At 50.8% G+C, this 19,099-nt stretch overlaps 1 protein-coding gene across 26 annotated transcripts in view; it reads left to right on the top strand.

Moving 5' to 3' along the window:
- DYSF (dysferlin) overlaps nt 1–19,099 on the top strand; it is a 233,977-nt gene that overhangs the window by 201,500 nt on the left and 13,378 nt on the right. For all 26 annotated transcript variants that reach the window (XM_016948754.4, XM_016948752.4, XM_016948753.4 and 23 more), the window contains 9 exons: nt 1,845–1,973; nt 4,562–4,717; nt 6,244–6,335; nt 9,966–10,136; nt 10,856–10,998; nt 13,081–13,220; nt 14,459–14,547; nt 14,817–14,912; nt 15,310–15,451. In XM_016948754.4, the coding sequence (XP_016804243.1) occupies nt 1,845–1,973; nt 4,562–4,717; nt 6,244–6,335; nt 9,966–10,136; nt 10,856–10,998; nt 13,081–13,220; nt 14,459–14,547; nt 14,817–14,912; nt 15,310–15,451 (1,158 nt within the window). The remainder of the gene's footprint in view (nt 1–1,844; nt 1,974–4,561; nt 4,718–6,243; nt 6,336–9,965; nt 10,137–10,855; nt 10,999–13,080; nt 13,221–14,458; nt 14,548–14,816; nt 14,913–15,309; nt 15,452–19,099) is intronic.

The raw sequence follows: 19,099 nt of genomic DNA, 5'->3' as shown, positions 1-19,099 counted from the left end.
TACAATTTTTCCAGAGAGCAATTTGTGCACATCAGAGTTCTTAAAATGTGCATACTCCTTGTCCAGGAATTCTTTTTCTGGGAGCTTATAATAAAGATGAATTTAAACAAGTGCACAAAACACTTGGATAGGAGATTTTAAAACTCCTACACCGTATAAGTGGTTTAAAAAAATAATGTTGATGGCTGGGTCTGGTGGCTCACGCCAGTAATCCCTGCACTTTGGGAGGCGGAGGTGGGAGGATTGCTTGAGGCCAGGAGTTGGAGACCAGCCTAGGCAACATAGCGAGACTCCATCTCTACAGAAAATAAAAATAATAATATTGAAAAACCGCAAAACTAAATGTTCATCATATCTTGTGATACATTTATAAAATTGAATATCATATTGCCATTAGGAAGGAAGAGTTTTATAGAAGTATATTTTTTGACCTTGCAAAGATTTTCATGGTACATCATTAGGTTAAAAAACAAGTTACAGGCCAGGCACAGTGGCTCACACCTGTAATCCCAGCACTTTGGGAGGATGAAGTGGGAGGATTGCTTGAGTCCAGGAGTTTGAGACCAACCTGGGCAACATGGCCAGAACTCATCTCTACAAAAATAAAATAAAATAAAAAATAGAAAAATTAGCTCAGTGTGGTGGCACGCCTGTACTCCCAGCTACAGGAGGCTAAGGTGGGGGGATCATTTGAGCCCAGGAGTTCAAGGCTGCAGTGAGCCATGATTGCGCCACTGCACTCCACCCTGGGTGACAGAGTAAGACTTCTCCCCTCACTTGCACCCCCCATCCACAAAACAAGTTACAAGTTTGTATCTTTTGAGTCCATAATTTTGGTTAAAAAATTATATATATAAAGAAAATATTCAAAAGGACATATACCAAATGCTGATCAAATAACTAGTTATTTTTGAGAATTAGAATTTAAGACAATATTAATTTTTAAAAATATTTGCTTATATTTTTCTAAATTTTAATAATGAACCTGTGTCACTTGCATAATTAAATATTTATTAGAAAAGATAGAACTTGACCTTCAAGGAAGAGACAGAATTTGAGCTGGGCCTAAATGAGAAATAATATTTAGAAAGATGATTTCAGATATGACGAATTTAGCATGTATGTTAACCTGTTTAATGTTACTGTTTATTAGGTACATTTTATCAGCATAATAAAAAACAGCTTGCTGCTTTATTAAATCCTAAGCAATTCTAAAGCACTGCTTTAACAAATAATAATCATTGGCTGTTTGAGAAGAGACAAGTAAATCAATTGAGCTAACAAGTTTAAAGTGATGCTCCAAAGATACACTTGGATTGATATTTGATACCATTGTCATTGGATATCCTGTATGTGAACATTTTTACTTGAAATGCTGACCTGTTAATTTTCCAGACATCTATCACAGTCTTCAAATAAAATGTCGGTCCACCCTTTGCTCATTCATAATCTTGTTCTTTTAAAAAATGTACTGCCCATGTCTCTGATGACTCTCAGGTACTTAAAATATTTGATTGACCAGAAAACCCTATTCCCTAATGGAGCTGAACAAATATCTTTCCTTTTGCTCCCTTCCCCTGGAATTTTCTGTCCATCTCCTCCTCTGTTCCTTTCTGGCTCCCTCTGTGACCTCTCCATCTCTCCAACCCTGCCCTCTTCTTTGCCTTCATTCCTTTATTTTGTTTTTGGTCACCTTCCCTCCTTTTCTTCTTCTCTCTTCCTTCTCTCTCTTTATTCACTCTCACACTGTCATGTTTCCCCTCCTTCTCTTGTTTCCTTTCCTTTGCTGTTGTTCTACTTTCTTTCTGTCTCTTGTCCCCTCCTCTAATCCCCATGTGTGGCAGGTCTATGACACACAGCTGGAGAATGTGGAGGCCTTTGAGGGCCTGTCTGACTTTTGTAACACCTTCAAGCTGTACCGGGGCAAGACGCAGGAGGAGACAGAAGATCCATCTGTCATTGGTGAATTTAAGGTAAATCCTCGAAGACATGTCCCTAACCCAGGTGGGCCTAAGACTATGGTGTTGGAGCCATAAGTGAAGGGGAGGGGTCGTACCTACACTGGTGACCCTGGTGCTGATGTTGGTGACCACGTGGGTAATGGAGGCGGTGATGGTGATGCCGCTGACGCAGAATCTGACTGGTGATGGGATGGTGTTGGGCTTGGTGATCTCAGTGGTGGTGACTCTGGTAGAGATCAGAGTGGTGGTCATGATGGTGATTGTGTCAGTGACAGTTGTATTTGTTTTTAGTCTGTTTTCATGCTGCTGATAAAGACACATTCAAGACTGGGAAGAAAAAGAGGTTTAATTGAACTTAGAGTTCCACATGGCTGGCAAGCCTCAGAATCATGGCGGGAGGCGAAAGGCAGTTCTTATATGATGGCAGCAAGAGAAAATGAGGAAGATGCAAAAGCAGAATCCCCTGATAAACCCATTAGATCTTGTGAGACTTATTCACCACCACGAGAATAGCACGAGAAAGACTGGCCCACATGATTCAGTTACCTCCTCCTGGGTCCCTCCCCCAACACGTGGGAATTCTGGGAGATACAATTCGAGTTGAGATTTGAGTGGGAATGCAGCCAAACCATATCATTCTGCCCCTGGCCCCTCCAAATCTCATGTTCTCACATTTTAAAACCAATTATGCCTTCCTTAGAGTCCCCCAAAGTTAACTCATTTCAGCATTAACCCAAAAGTCCACAGTCCAAAGTCTCATCTGAGACAAGGCATAGTCCCTTCCACCTATGAGCCTGTAATATCAAAAGTAAGGTAGTTACTTCCTAGATACAATGGGGGTGTAGGTATTGGGTAAATACAGCCATTCCAAATGGGAGAAATTGGCCAAAACCAAAAGGTTACAGGGCTCATGCAAGTCTGAAATCCAGTGGGATAGTCATATTTTAAAGCTCCAAAATGATCTCCTTTGACTCCAGTTCTCACGTCTAGGTCATGCTGACGCAAAAGGTAGGTTCCCATGGTCTTGGGCAGCTCTGCCTCTGTGGCTTTGCAGGGTACAGCCTCCCTCCTGGCTGCTTTCACAGGCTGGCGTTGAGTGTCTGAGGCTTTTCCAGGTTCATGGTACAAGCTGTTGGTGGATCTACCATTCTAGGGTCTGGAGGAAGGTGGCCCTCTTCTCACAGCTCTACTAGCAGTGCCCCAGATGTGGGGCATCAGAGCCCCCACATTTCCCTTCTGCATTGCCCTAGCAGAGGTTCTCCATAAGGGCCCCACCCCTGCAGCAAACTTTTGCCTGGGCATCCAGGTGTTTCCATACATCTTCTGAAATCTGGGTGGAGGTTCCCAAACCTCAGTTCTTGACTTCCGTGCACCCACAGGCTCAATACCACGTGGAAGCTGCCAAGGCTTGGGGATTCCACCCTGTGAAGCCACAGCCCAAGCTGTACATTGGCCCCTTTCAGCCACGGTTGGAGCAGCTGGGACACAGAGCACCAAGTCCCTGGGCTGCACATAGCACAGGGACCCTGGGCCTGGCCCACAAAACCACTTTTTCCTCCTGGGCTTCTGGGCCTGTGATGGGAGGGGCTGCTGTGAAGATCTCTGATATGGCCTGGAGACATTTTCCCCATGGTCTTGGGGATTAACATTAGGCTCCTTGCTACTTATGCAAATTTCTGCAGCTGGCTTGAATTTCTTCTCAAAAAATGGGTTTTTCTTTTCTTCTGCATCATCAGGCTGCACATTTTCTGAACTTTTATGCTCTGTTTCCCTTTTAAAACAGAATGCTTTTAACAGCACCCAAGTCAACTTTTGAATGCTTTGCTGCTTAGAAATTTCTTTTGCCAGATACCCTAAATCGTCTCTCTCCAGTTCAAAGCTCCACAGATTTCTAGGGCAGAGGCAAGATGCCACCAGTCTCTTTGCTAAAACATAACAAGAGTCACCTTTGCTCCAGTTCCCAACAAGTTCCCCATCTCTATCTGAGACCACCTCAGCCTGGATTTTATTGTGCATATTGCTATCAGCATTTTGGGCAAAGCCATTAAACAAGTCTTTAGGAAGTTCCATAGTTTTCCACGTTTTCCCATCTTATTCTGAGCCCTCCAAACTGTTCCAACCTCTGCCTGTTAGCCAGTTCCAAAGTCGCTTCCACATTTTTGGGTATCTTTTCATCAACACCCCACTCCTGGTACCAATTTACTGTATTAGTCTGTTTTCACACTGCTGATGAAGACATACCCAAGATTGGGAAGAAAAAGAGGTTTAATTGAACTTACAGTTCCACATGGCTGGCAAGGCCTCAGAATCATGGCAGGAGGTGAAAGGCAGTTCTTACATGGTGGTGGCAAGAGAAAACGAGGAGGAAGCAAAAGCAGAAACACCTGATAAACCCAACAGATCTCATGATACTTATTTACTATCACGAGAATAGCATGGGAAAGACTGGCCCCCATGATTCAATTATCTCCTCCTGGGTCCCTCCCACAACATGTGGGAATTCTGGGAGATACAATTCAAGTTGAGATTTGGGTGGGGACACAGCCAAACCATATCAACAATGATGATAAAAATGAAAATTAACCCTTCCTTCTTTTCAGGGCCTCTTCAAAATTTATCCCCTCCCAGAAGACCCAGCCATCCCCATGCCCCCAAGACAGTTCCACCAGCTGGCCGCCCAGGGACCCCAGGAGTGCTTGGTCCGTATCTACATTGTCCGAGCATTTGGCCTGCAGCCCAAGGACCCCAATGGGAAGGTAACTTTCCTAGAGCCCTCACCTCCCCCAGAGTAGCAGGCTTAGGTACAAGTGGCCTATAGAACCTGGACACAAACTCTGCCTCAGGGAGTTCATAGTAGGTTGGGAAACAGACAAACACACAAAACCGAGAGGTGCCTGGATGGAGTTGTGTTAAGGACCAAGTGCTCTAGAAGGTCAGGGAAGGCCAATGTCAGTACAGGACTTTGGGAAAATGGGGAAGGCTTCCTGGAAGGAATAGGACTCTTAGGATAGATGAGATTTTGATAGGCTGGGAGGGAGAAGAAAATAGTGTTTTAAGAGGGGCCAAAAGCATAGGCAAAGGTTTGAAAGAAAATTGCTTAATGTGTGTGTAGAACAAGAATAAAGCAGAAAGATAAGTAAGGCTGAGGGTATAGGTTGGGACTCTCAATGGTGAATGGGGAGGAGTGATGGGGGAAAGGAGCAGCGTTAGTGACTGCTATGCCTAGTCATGGCAGAGTCCCAGGTAAAACGGAATGCTGGTAACACTCACCCGGTCTTTATTTAAAATTTTGATATTTTGTTCATCATGGACTATTGACACTGATTTTAATTTTAAAAATATTTCATTAAAATACTGTTTATCTTAATAACTATTTTGGCCCTTCCTTACATTTTGTGCCCAAGATAAGTGCATGAGCTGTCTCCCTCTAGTCATTGCCTGAGATGGAGAGGGGAGATTTGAAGGAGGAAAGGAGTCTGGAGTTATGGGGAGGTGACAGAGGTGGGAGGCAGAGTAATGTTGGGAAGAGAAAGAAAGAGGAAAGAAGAGAGGCAGAGGTGGGGCCTGATTTGCCTTTACAGGCATGAGGCTAGGGTCCCCTCTTGTCTCCTGAGGCAGGTTTAGGCCCAGCATGTGTCCTTCAGGTGGTGGGTGGAGGCCTGGTATCCCACCCTGTAGCCTCACCTTTCAAGGGACAGAATGGAGCAGTTCTCAGCCTAGGCACCACTGACAGCCTCCAAGGTGTGGTCATGGCCGGTGGGTTGGTTTATATGCTTGAAGCCTTCCTGATGCTAGACTAACCCTGGGCACTCTGCAGCCCCAGCTGCTGGGTCGCTGGCTGAGGGGTGCTGCTGCTTCCAGGAAGCATGGAGGGAGACCTCCCTGGGCTAGCCTAGGCTGACATAGGCTGACTGCCCCTCTGTCTTTCCATATGCTTAAGCAGAGGTCACAGAGAGGACCCCAGCCTGGTCTCGTCATGTGTGTAATGCAGACTGTTGTGTTTCTGATAAGGGCCTGGCCTCTCCCAATGGAGCAGTAGATTGGGAGTGTGAAGGACTCAGGTGCCCCATTCCCACGGCTGGAGCCAAGACCAGAAGCCCTTGTCAGGGTCCAAGTGGAGTGGTGTGGTGTGTGGGAGGGGGCCCTGTCTTGGCAGGACACAGCCCACATCTCAACTTCCTGATGGCTGCTCCCTCATCCCATCCAGAGGCAAGGCACTCATGAAGCCTCAAAGACAGGTTTGGAAAGTGTTTTCACAGAAGTGTTTTGTCTCCTCCTCCAGTGTGATCCTTACATCAAGATCTCCATAGGGAAGAAATCAGTGAGTGACCAGGATAACTACATCCCCTGCACGCTGGAGCCCGTATTTGGAAAGTAAATTGGGGCATCTTGGGTCTTGGGGTGGAGGAGCCAGACAGGATAACCCACCGTCTAGTGGGAGAGATGTGACTGGCACTGTGAAGTCCGTATCTCTTGGAGCAAAACTGTATTCCTTAAATCTTGCATGTCTATGGGGGCATAGCCTCAGTTAGCCCTTCTTTAGCTGCTAAAGACTTGATCCCAACAGAAGCTCCTAGTTAAACGCTAAACAATTACGTCTAAGATCAGAAATCTACATGGCTTGAGCTCAGGAGTTTGAGACCAGTCTGGGCAACATAGCAAGACCCCATCTCTACAAAAAATAAAAAACTTAGCCAGGCATGGTAGTGCATGCCTGTGGTTCCAGATACTTGGGAGGCTGAGGTGGGAGGATCCCTTGAGCCTAGGAGTTTGAGCTTACAGTGATCTGTGATCAAACTACTGCACTCCAGCCTGGGTGACAGAGCAAAACCCTGTCTCAAAAAAAAAAAAAAAAAAAAAGAAAGAAAGAAAGAAAGAAAAAGTAGAAATCTGTGTGTAAGCTCAGAAGATGCATTTGCTAATTCTTTTTTTTTTTTAAGATAAACTTTTACTTTGGAATAATTTTAGATTTACTAAACAGTTACAGAGACAGTGCATAATTTCCACTTACTCAATTTCCCCCACTGGTAACCCCTTACTCAATTTCCCCCACTGGTATCATCTTACCTAACCATGGGACATTTGTCAAAATGAAGAAATCATCATTGGTGCATTATGATTAACCAAACTAGACTTTTTTAAAAAGGATTTCATGTTTTCCCACTAATGTCCTCTTACTAATGTCTCAGGATCCAATCTGTTATACGACATTGCATTTAGTAATTAATTCTCTGTAAGTGTCCCACATGTGTTTGTAGCAAGAGCTAGAGGAAGAATGTAGACCCAAGATAGTAAAATGATTCCTGAAATCTGAGAACAAGGAAAGGAAGAATCAATGCCCATTGCATGGGAGTAATTCCTAGGCATCCTGAATTGCTGTTTGGATGTGAGCTTGTTTAGGCCAGAGAGGGGAGGATGCAGAGGGAGGGTGGCAGCTATTTCTCCCGCACCTGCAGAAGACACCTACTGTTCTGATGTCATCAAGTCACATATTGCACTTATAAACTGGGGTCTGTTGAGTTAGTTGTGGTCACTCACCCTGCAGTGAGGACCCAGTCTCCTTGGAGAAATGCAGCTTTTGAAGGTGAACCAGCCCTGGCCAGTGATGAGCCCCCACCAAGCAGGGATTGGAGGGAAGTGGTAGGTGGGAGAGAGGAACTCTGTATGAGTTCCAGGGGCTGGCGAGCTCCAGGGGCTGGCGCAGGGCCTCAGGCTAATGCTGATGGGGCACTGGGAAGGGCCTGTTCCACAGTGGGTGGGGGTGTGTCAGGACTCAGGGGAGATAGGGGAGCCAGTGCAGGAACACACCCCTCCCATGCCTGTTTCCCCATCTCCCCCCAGTCCTGGGCAAGCTGGTCTGCCTGGTGCTTTAAGCCTCCTTCAGATCACAACAGAAACCCTTCCGTTCTATAACCCATGTGTCAGACGAACACAACGCATGAGGTGGTTTTTGTCAGCATGTATTCCATGGCGTTACCTTCTCCTTTCCCCTGAGGAAACTGACAGGCAGGTGACTTTTCTGCTCACATTGAGCTCAGCCACTTTAACTCACGAACCCAGTCTCAGGCCATAACCCACTGCCCATTTGTATGGAATCCCGAGCTCCCTGATGGCTCTAGGGGAGTGTGTCCCCTCTTTGGATGCAGTTGTGTGTGTATATGTGTGTATGTATGTGTGTGTATGTGTGTATATGTGCACATATGTGCATGCGTGTGTATGTATTTGTGTGTATGTGTGTATATGTGTATGTGTGTCTGTGTTCGTGTGTCTGTGTGTGTGGTGTGTGTATATATGTGTGCATGTGTATTTGTGTGTATATATGTGTGTAGGTGTATGTGTCTGTGTGTCTATGTGTGTGTGTCTGTGTGGCATGCGTGTATTTTGTGTGTGTGTGTGTCTGTGTCCATGTGTCCGTGTATGTGTGTGGTGTGTGTATATGTATGTGTGTTGTATGTATGTGTGTGTATGTGTATTTGTATATGTGTGCGTGTATGGGCATGTGTATTTGTATGTGTGTATGTGTGTTTGTGTCTGTGTGTCTGTGTGTGGTGTGTGTATATGTGCATTTGTGTATATGTGTGTGTATGTGTGTGTGTCTGTGTCCATGTATGTGTGTGTGTGTACGTGAGTACATTTGTGTGCCTGTGTGTATATGTGTGCACGTATGTGCATGTGTGTGTGTGCATATTTGTGTGTGTGTGTGTATGTCTGTGTCCATGTGTCTGCATATGTGTGTGGTGTGTGTATATTTGTGTATGTTTACGTGTGTGTGTGTGCGCGCGCACGCGCGTGGTGTAGGGAAGGAGGGGCCCTGCCTTCCTCCCTTCCTGGTCCAGTGTTTCTCCCTTCCTGCTCTGGCTGACCTCTGAGGTTCTGACTCCTGCAGTGTCTGGGCTGGGGAGAGGGCCCGTCTCATGTGCCCACCACCACTGTCATCCGGGTACTCTCTGGACCACGGATGTTGAAAGCCGACTTATTTTCCTGTGGGTGCTTTCCAGAGGTTCCTCAGAGAGCCCCCCGTGAGCCCTCCCACTGCACTTTCTGGGATATGGCAGATGCTGCGTCCCTTTAGCTGCTGTCCGCAGCCCCTGGTTCTCAGATGGTCAACTCCACAATCTCTCACTGCTACAACCCTCTGGGGGTCTCACAGGGCAGGATTCAGAGCAGTTCCAGTCTGGCCTCAGAGTGGTTTCTTCTCCTGCCAGGAAGTCCTTGTGTTCCTTGCCCAGGCATGGGCCAGAGTGCAGCTCCTCCCAAATGTGGCCCCTGCCCTCCTTCTCCATGCCACAAGTTGCTTAAGTTTCCCTGAGCATGTACCAGGTGCCAGGCTTGTGTCTCCCACCTGCAGGGAGCTCATTTTAGGGGGAGAAGGGAGAATACCTCTCCCTTTGATGCCCATGGTAGATGGAGTTCTCAGATACAGCAAGAGCTCTCGCCAGAGAAATCTTTTCAGAAATTCTCCCTCCATCCCATCCCAGAAGTGGATGTGAAGAGTCCAGAAAGCAGGTCCCAGGCCTGGAGTTTCCAGTCATCGATAAATTCCAAAGCTCTGGCCCCTTGCTCTGGAGTACCAGTCGTCGGTAAATTGGAGTCCCCCAGTTTACCGGCAGTCCTCCCTGGACTGGAGGTACCAGTCGTCGGTAAATTCCAAAGCTCTGGCCCCTGGCTCTGGAGTTTCACATCTCTTGCATCTGTTGTCTCCTGGTGTCGTGGTCAAAGCTTCAGTTTTAATGTGCATTTCCAATTCATTCTTTCGGTCTGTGGTCCATCAGGCAGGCACTTGCCTTATGCCCAGCACAGTTTATTTGGGAAAGTCCTGTCCCCCCTCCCCCTACACACACACTCAGGCCCAGTACAGCAGTGCTGTGGGTGGTTGGGCCTGTAAGATCTGTAGGGGGCCCAAGGAAAGAAGACTCACTGGGGTAGTTTCGAGCTCTTGTCCTGCCCTGCCTGTCCCTTGGGTGCCCCGTGTTGGCTGACATCGGGAATCTGCCCCTCCTGCAGGATGTTCGAGCTGACCTGCACTCTGCCTCTGGAGAAGGACCTAAAGATCACTCTCTATGACTATGACCTCCTCTCCAAGGACGAAAAGATCGGTGAGACGGTCATCGACCTGGAAAACAGGCTGCTGTCCAAGTTTGGGGCTCGCTGTGGACTCCCACAGACCTACTGTGTGTACGTGGATGGGGGCTGGCTGCCTGCTTCTCTGACAACACACCACCCCTGTCTTCTCTGACAACACACCACCACTGAGCACTTACTGTGTGCCCTGGGCTTAGCACTTCCTAGGCGTTCTCTCATTGAGTCCAATGGGAGTCCTATCCCCACTCCACAGATGAAGAAACTGAGGCCCAGAGATGTTATTGCTTGTAAGTGGTGGAATTAGGATTTGAACCAAGAACCTGGCTCATCACATTGTTATAATCCAGTTATCTGTAATGCACATAGAAGGCCTAGAGAGGGCTAGGTACCTGGAAAGGGAGAGAGGGAAGGAAGGCAGGAAAGAAGTATGGGAAACAGATGACAGGACATGTGTGCTGCAACTGGGCCCGAAGGGGAATTTTGTGATGGTTTATGTCAGGGGAATGCATGTGAGGACTGCACCCCTCTTCCCACCATCTCGAGTCTTCTCTGGGTCTGATTATCTAACTCTGGAAGTTGAAAACATTTAAGTTGCAATTCCATACTTAAATGAGTCCTTTTCTCTCTGAGCCTCCATTTCTCCATCTGTAAAATGGAGATGCCCAGTCATGGTGAGCAATCAGATGGGACACCCACTGTAAAAGCAAGGAGTGGGCAATGCTGTGCATGGGGGTACACCAGTCCCTGCATGCCCCTCTACCCTCATGAGTGTCCTTGAAGCATCTCATCTATGTCTTGTGCTTGCTCCTCAGCTCTGGACCGAACCAGTGGCGGGACCAGCTCCGCCCCTCCCAGCTCCTCCACCTCTTCTGCCAGCAGCATAGAGTCAAGGCACCTGTGTACCGGACAGACCGTGTAATGTTTCAGGATAAAGAATATTCCATTGAAGAGATAGGTGAGCTGCCACATGACCCCAAACCATGGTGGGCTCTCGCTGTATCCCTCCCTCTCTCATCAGACCCTCTGCTACCATAAAAGGCCCAAGCGGACATAACCCACATCAGCAGGCTGTGGGTCTCTCCAGGGCAGCACAGATGGGCTCCACTTGCACTTGGTACTTTGAGGACCAGTACTGACCTGTGATGCCACGTGAAAATTAGAGGTCAGGGCACAGCCAGGGTCAGAGTGCAGTCCAAGGCCAGGTTGGGGCCCATCTGAGGGCAAGATCAGAGGTGAGTCTGAAGCCAGTGTCAGGGTCAGAGTTAGGCTCAGTCTCTTTCCGGCATTGGCTGGTCTGACTCTGGTTGGAGTTTGGGGTACAGTCCACTTCTCAGAAACAGTTTTCTACTTGAATTGCACCAGCCTGGCAGCTTGACCCTGATGGTATCTTCCAAGCTCCCCACTCACAGCCCATGCATCTAAAGGATCCCAAGGCAGGCAAGCCTTGTAGTGCCCCCAGTCCTGCCCAGGGTCCTGCCCAGCTCTCCTGGCTGAGAATCCCGCCACATGCTCTCCGTGTGTCTGAGATGCCCGCAGGCCTGCATCACCCACTCAGAGCAGCTCAGACTCCCCAGAGGTGTTTACAGGCCCAGCTGGCCCCTTGCCTCCTGGTTGCTTCAGAGATGTTTGATGTCAGAGCTGGTGCCAAGGTTATAAAAGGGAAATGATGGCTTTGATGCCCCCATCCCCCACCCGCTCCTCCTTCTCATTCTGTTTTCCTGACTCTCCCAGGTCATGGCTGAGCCAGGCTCGGCCATAAGGTGCCCCCCGCCCTGCCCCCCTTCATTCCCTTTTCCCATAGAATGTGCATCTGTTTTCGGGGGAGTCTCATTTCCTTCTACTAGTCTGTGAGCAACTTTAGCACAGGGCCATGGCTCGTGGTCATAAAGTCATAGGAAACAAAAGCCAGAAAGCTAGAGATGGTGAGGTCCAACATCTGCCTGCTTTTACAGATGAGGCTGGTAAGACCAAGAGTGGTGAACGACCTGCCCAACGTCACCCAACCAGCTAGGGGCAGAGCCAGGTTCCTGGCCCTGTGTGCCTTCTGAGGTGCATGCCTCTTCCTTTGAGGCCCCTACTGAAATGGGCAGGGCAGGTCTGATGGGTGAACACATGTGTGTGTACATATAGGTGTGCATGAGCACACCTGGGTACATGTACAGATGTGTGTGTCCACCATCAGCTCCCCAAGCCAAGGCCTTTGACATAGTGGGCTCCAAGTTCATGTTGTTGGATGGTTGGCCAGGCTTCTCTGGGTCAGGAATACCCCATGTCTTCTCCCCACCTGTAGCACCAGTTTTTGACCCATCCCCTAGCAGGGAGGAGCTGTACCTGGGACGCACCTGGGGACAGGCACCTGGGGACAGGCACCTAGGTTCATGCCTAGTCACGCACCTTTCCTAAGTGAGCATGTGATCTCAGCTGCTCTGCTGCTAGTTGTGTGGCTTCTCTGTGCCTCAGATTTCTCTTCTATAAAATGGGGATAATAACAGCACTCAGCTTCTAGGATCCTCATGAAGATTAAATATGTTAATAGCTTGAAGAATAGTGTGTGGCACGTGGTTCCTGCTCTGGAAGTGTTTGCTGTTATTGCTATTATTTTAGCTACTGCTAATAGTAGAACAACTTACGTGAACGAGAGCATAATACTAACAGCACTAAGATGCCAAATCTAGGAGTAAAGGTTGCTGAGGCTTAGAGTTGGGAGCAGTCAGGGAGAGCTTCCTGGAAGAAGTGGGCTTTGGAGACAGGAGGATTTGTATGGTGGAAAATGGGAATAAAAACTATAGAACAGGCTTGGTAGAAATGATGGCAATGGGGAATCTGGATTTTAAGCCTGGAGCTAGTGGACAGCAAGATTTCCCCTATCAAAAGTGAGACATGAGGACCAGAAAAAGTGCATCTGTGCTGGGGGTGAGGCTGCAGGGGTTAGAGCTTCTTATGACTCAGGCAGCCCTGCTCAGCCCGTTCACTGGGCAGCCCCATTATCTCTTGCTTCCCCAGCTCCTGCAACTTTTTTGTCTTCTCTCTGGGGCAGAGGCTGGCAGGATCCCAAACCCACACCTGGGCCCAGTGGAGGAGCGTCTGGCTCTGCATGTGCTTCAGCAGCAGGGCCTGGTCCCGGAGCACGTGGAGTCACGGCCCCTCTACAGCCCCCTGCAGCCAGACATCGAGCAGGTAGGACCTTGACCTTTGGGTCCCAGAGTCCTTGAACTCCAGAAAGCCCCAACCCCAGGGACAACGTGGATATCCCAGAGGAGCCAGTGGGTCCCTTGAGATTTGGTCAATCCTTCCTTGACCCATTTCTTCACAGTCCGAGTGCGGCCATGGTTGGCCTGGGAGGGGATCTTTAGGTCCTGGCTTCCTCTGGCTGCCTCCATCCCTCAGGGCCTGCGAAATGAGGCTGAGCTTCTCCCCTCACCCCTGTAGGCCTGGCCTCCGACCTCTCCTTGTCACCCTGAAGCCTCTCTGTTTCAGCCTGACTTCAGGTTGGATTCCCCCATCCAACCACTATCTGTCAGTGACTCAGTCTCAGATGCCCGGCCCTGTGCTGGGCTGCTGTGGGGTATGCAGCCAGGGTGGCCCTGGCATCCTATGACCAAATGACAAAGCCACCCACAGAGAGCAGTCCTCAGTGGGAGGGGAATCCTCCCACGCTGAAGGGCAGGGACCACAGAGACAGCAGCCTTGGGATGGTGACAGGGAGGGCTTCCTGGAAGAGGTGAGCTCAGAGCTGGGTTTTGGAAGAGGAGAAGGGGAGACAAGGTTATAGGCAAAGAGAAAGGCCAAAGTGAGCCATGAGGATGCCTTTGTGAATGCCAGAGGACATTACCTCTGTTGTTTGGAACTGAGCTCTCTCTCCACCTAGGTGGTTTGGCTACCGGCCTCCCCAAAGTGGCACAACAGGTGTGGAAACTTCAGCTCTTTCATCTTCTAGTTCTGTGACCCTGCAGAAGTGACTTAATCGAATTACTTCAATTCCTGCTCCTTCTGCTCTAAGATGAGACAAATTCACACCTCGCTTGCAGAGAGGGAGGAGGATAAGGGGTGGGCAGGGAGAGTGATGTCCTGCCATGGAAGCCTTCTGAGCCCTCCATAACTGAACGGTGCTCTTTGACACGCCACGACTGTGCACATGCCATTCCCCTGGCTGCCAAGACTCAGCTCAGCCACCACCATCTCTGAGAAGCCCGCCCTGACCCTTGACCCCCAGGCACAGGCCCAAGTCAGAGGCCTGTGGGGCAGTGGTCACCTCTGCGGTTGACCCTGTAGTCCCCTGTTTAGGGCAGTGAGGCTTTCTCTGGAAGGGCCTGGGTTTCTCTGTTCTGTGCCGTCAGCATCTGGCCCAGAGCAGGTGCTTGGTAACAGCTGGTTAAATGAGAAGGGTGGGGAGAGAACGGACCCTGTCTCCGCAGGGGAAGCTGCAGATGTGGGTCGACCTATTTCCGAAGGCCCTGGGGCGGCCTGGACCTCCCTTCAACATCACCCCACGGAGAGCCAGAAGGTGACTTGCCCAGCCACAGGCTCTGAGCTGGGCTGAGGGGTGGGGGCGTTGCAGCCTGCTGTGGGCGGGACTAGGCGGTTGCTCTTTTCTGCTGGGCTTCAGGCTATTTGGGCCATGGAATACAGTTCTCGTTTGGGCCTGGGCCAGTGTCCAGCCAGGTAGGCATCGAGTCCTCTTGGACCAGTCTGCTTCTTGGCTTCTTGGCTTCTTAAGGCCTTCCCATCCTTTGGTAGGAAATCTAGGTGGATTAGAGTCATACCTTTCCCCAGGTTTTTCCTGCGTTGTATTATCTGGAATACCAGAGATGTGATCCTGGATGACCTGAGCCTCACGGGGGAGAAGATGAGCGACATTTATGTGAAAGGGTAGGGAGCCAGCGTCCTCTTGCCTGTCCAGCTTCCCGCAGCTCCCGTGCTCCCTCTGGGTTGTGCACAGCACGGGGGGCTCTGGCTCAGGGAAGGGGAGAACAAACAAACTTCCAATGAGGGCTCCTGGGGGTGGTCCCTGCCTTTGGGGAAATCGCTCTCCCACCAGATTTCTTTTTCTGCACTGAACTTTGGGTTGAACTTACAAGTTTAGTGGCTGGGAAGTTAGAATGTTTTCAAATTTATGGCACATTTTGTACATCGTGCCGATTTCCTGGGAATTCTTTTTGCGATAAGCTCATTTACCTTCTTAACTCCTTGTCTGCCTAAGTTGACGATGTATATACTGTGTTGGAAATCTTAATGAGAACTATTCTCTAAAAACATGTATGTCTAGTTGGATGATTGGCTTTGAAGAACACAAGCAAAAGACAGACGTGCATTATCGTTCCCTGGGAGGTGAAGGCAACTTCAACTGGAGGTTCATTTTCCCCTTCGACTACCTGCCAGCTGAGCAAGTCTGTACCATTGCCAAGAAGGTCAGTGTCCTTCCGATTCCCTGTGGTGCCAGCACCAGGGCTTCTAAAGTTAGTCTGACCTGACCACCAAGTCCCTGCCTGGCAACTGTCACAATCTCACTGCTGCCCCACCATGTTGGAGCTACCACTGCCATCTCCACATGGCCACCACCTCCACTGTCCCAGCACTGCCAGTGTCACCACCACTGCTGTCTCAGCATTGTGTGATGGCCTCTGTCCCATCACAGCCAATGTCACCGTGGCTGCTGTTCCATCACTACTGGTGTTATCACAACTATTGCCTCCTCACTGCCAAACGTCACCACCACTGTTCTGTCATTCATGGCACTACCGTGGTCCCACCCCTGCTGTCATTACCCCCAAAGCCACCTCCACCATCTCTGCATCCACCCCTTTTCCACTGTCTTCCACCATCTTTCCCATCCCCAGCCCTGCCGCCACCCCATGGCCACCTCATGATCACACAGTGCCATATCCATCATTTGCAGCTAAATCCAGATCCCAAAGTCACTGCCTCCCTCCCTACCTCAGACAAGTTAAGCAGCAGGAAGGACCATGGGGTCTGAGTGGGTAGAGTAGGGACACCCAGCATGGCCTTCAAAAGGGCAGTGGGGCAGACCCCATGGGGGAGCTTCCCAAGAAGGCCAGTCTGGCCTATAGATCATGGTGTCCACAGGATTGGGAGTTGCTTGGCTAAGTCTTTCTCATATCCCATTTTCCACATCTGTGCCTATGGTCACCATCCAAGCTAGGTCACAGTCCAAGTGTGCCTGCAAGGCCCACAGCCATCACCCTCCTCTCTCCACTGCCACCTCTCACTACAGGCCAAAGGCACCTAGGGAGACCTGGCTTGCATCAGCCAGAGGGGAGGCTGGATTTGGGGACCTCGGTCTCTGTGTCTCAGCATCTGCTAGTTTAGGTCTCATCTGGGGCATCAACTTTTTACACCTGAACTAGGCAGAACTCGAGGGCAGCCAGCCTCTTCCTGGTAGGACCAGGCCTGCCCTCAGAGAGCAGCCCCCAGAGCACAGAATGGGTGCTGAGGGCAGTGGAGACTTCAGGGCTATGCTGGTTGGAGGCAGAGGGGTCTCTGCTGTAGCTTCTGGCCATCCTTGTCCCACCCGGCATTAAATTCCACCCTGAGGTGCTCTCCAACTCAAGGGGGTAAATGCCTCTCTGGCATCTAGATTCTGCTGGCCCGATTTCCTTCCAGAGGTGGCTCAAGGCTTTAAGCCTCAAAGCTCCTATGACTCCTTGTCTCCTGAAAGGAAGGGGATATATGACGCGTTCCAGTGCCTGGATTTTCTTGATTCTCTTCATTACATCCCCTCTGCATGGCCCTTCCCAGCCTAACATGCAGGATCATCTGCACATTAGAGAAAGCAAAATGTTCCGCGGAACATTCTGAAACCATGAAACAAAAGAAAACATGGATTCAACAGAGTTAAGTGGATCCCTTTACCGAGCCATTGCTGTGGAGTGACTGGCAGAAAGCAGAATTGAGCAACAGGGTTCTGGGAGGTCAAGGAAAGCATGGGCCGTTTGCAGGTTGAGCCTCGTTTGCTGCTGTTCAGTGTGCTTCCCTGTCATGAGCCTGTTTCCATCAGAAAGCCAAGGTTGCATCTGCCCCAAGACACAGCACTGCCCCAGCCAGCTCTGCTGTGGACAGAGGGAGAGGGGGCCTGGGAGTGGAGAGGGAGGGCTGCGCCCCCCGTGGCACCCCCAGGGCTCACCTACAAGGGCTGGAGACTGAGACCGAGAGGAATGGGAGGTGGGACAGCCCCTTCCTCATGACAGGTGGAGATGTGGATTAGGAGTGGCTGTTTTGTCTCTGAAGTAAGAGGAGAGATGATCTGGTACTGGGGCAGGTGACTTGAGACCAGTGGAAAAGGCTGGAAAGAGCTGCTATGAGTGACAGTGAGGGAGGGACACAGAGAGATGGGGAGGGAATGTGACTGGCAGCACAGAGAGGGTTACCCGGCAGTTCTGGGGACCCAGTTGTGGTTGCTGATTAAGAATTTGGGGTGGCTCCATTCTGGCAATGTTGTGGTTTTGTCTCTGCATCATAGGGCCTGGTCAGGAGGAAGGAAGAAGGGGAGAGTGGGGCCAACCCGTGGGCGAGTTCCAGAGGAAGACAGGGGTCGAGGATATGGAAGGGACTGCCTGATGGCCAAGAGGGCCTTGGTCAGACTTGGGAGAATGAGAAGCCCACAGGGGAGCAGGGGTGGAGAGGAGGAAGAGAGGTCAGAGAGTGGAAGGAGAGGCTCACTGGGAGGGAAGGCCAGAGGGGAAGGGACGTTCTCTGTGATGCCAGACTCTGGGGAGAAGGTGGCTGGAAGGAGGGGCGGAGAAGGTCAGAAGAGGAGGCTGAGAAACAGAAACAGAGGCCACGTGGCTCTGAAGTCAACCAGAGGTGGGAGACAGAAACTGGCTCGGCCGAAGGCGGAGACAGAAACTGGCTTGGCCGAAGGCAGAGCCAGAGGGTCCCTCTTGGAGTGAAGGGACCCTGGGAGGCAGGCAGAGCAGTGGCCACAGTGGGGCACCAGTTAGCTGGGTTGGGCTGAAGGATCGAGTCTGGATGGGTTCGTGCAGGGGCACTGCACAGCCTCTGGGCTCCCTGGGCCTGCCATGGAGCCAGCCCTCTGCCGTGGGGTTCAGGGCCTCTGGCAGGCAGGCCCTCCAGGGACCCCATTAACCAGACGAGACTGTCGTAAAGTACAAGGTCTCCTTTCATCCGGCGGCTTTGAACCACCACTGGTTGCCCCGGCCTGGCTCCCCACCTGGAGCCCAGCACACCCACTGGGGCCTGCCTGCACGTCAGGCACCCACCCTGCAAATAAACAGCTAGTAAAAGCGCCCAGGCCAGGAGCATAATGAGCGCCTGGGACCTGGGGGGGTTCATTCTCCAGGCTGGAGCCCCAGCCCAGCTGCTCCCACCAGGGGCCGTTTGAACCTCTGGCTCATTACCGAGCCCATAAACCAAGCTGGCCAGAGGAATGGAGGCTGCTGGCGGGCCATGCAGGCGGGCCTGCGGAGCTGGCCATAAAAGCTCGCCAGAGGAGGGAGGCACCTGCAGAAGGGCTGGGGCCCGGAAAAGGGGGGAGGCACCAGACAGAGGGCTGGAGGTGAGGGGCCAGCTGGAGACCTGAGCCCCTTCCCCAACCCAGGCAGCAGTCCAGGCCGTGGCTGGGTGCTTTGCACGGGGACTAGTCCTCACGGGGCAGGGGTCATGGTCTCCGGTTCGGGAGCTCACTGGGATTTCCGCGGCCAACCTCTGAGGCTGGGGTGGCCACACAGCAGGCCCTGGCTGGACAGCAAGGGTGGGTTTACCAGGCATTTGGTGGAGCTTTTCCCCTGCAGAGTTGGGTCCAGGCCCTTGCTCTGACCCGGCACTCAGGACTTGGCACCCACCATCTGCAGGGTGGTCACACTGTTTCCTGTCCTTGCCACTCACCCAGGGGAGAGTTATAGTGAGAAAACAGAGAACAAGACTGCGCTGGAAAGCCCTAGTGACAGTGCTGTGGGTTGAGTGTGGCTGGACTGAGGGGTGCTCCCCGGCCTCCGCATGTGCAGTCCCAGACCGCTCAGTTGCTCCATGAAGCCTCCGTGGGAGGAAGCCCAAGATGACCTTGTTCCAGGCGAGCTGGT

The sequence above is a fragment of the Pan troglodytes genome, chromosome 12 (assembly GCF_028858775.2).
Source record: "Pan troglodytes isolate AG18354 chromosome 12, NHGRI_mPanTro3-v2.0_pri, whole genome shotgun sequence".
In the NCBI taxonomy this organism is placed as follows: domain Eukaryota; kingdom Metazoa; phylum Chordata; class Mammalia; order Primates; family Hominidae; genus Pan; species Pan troglodytes.
Note: the sequence above shows the minus strand (reverse complement) of the source record. Positions and strands in the feature narration are given on the sequence as shown.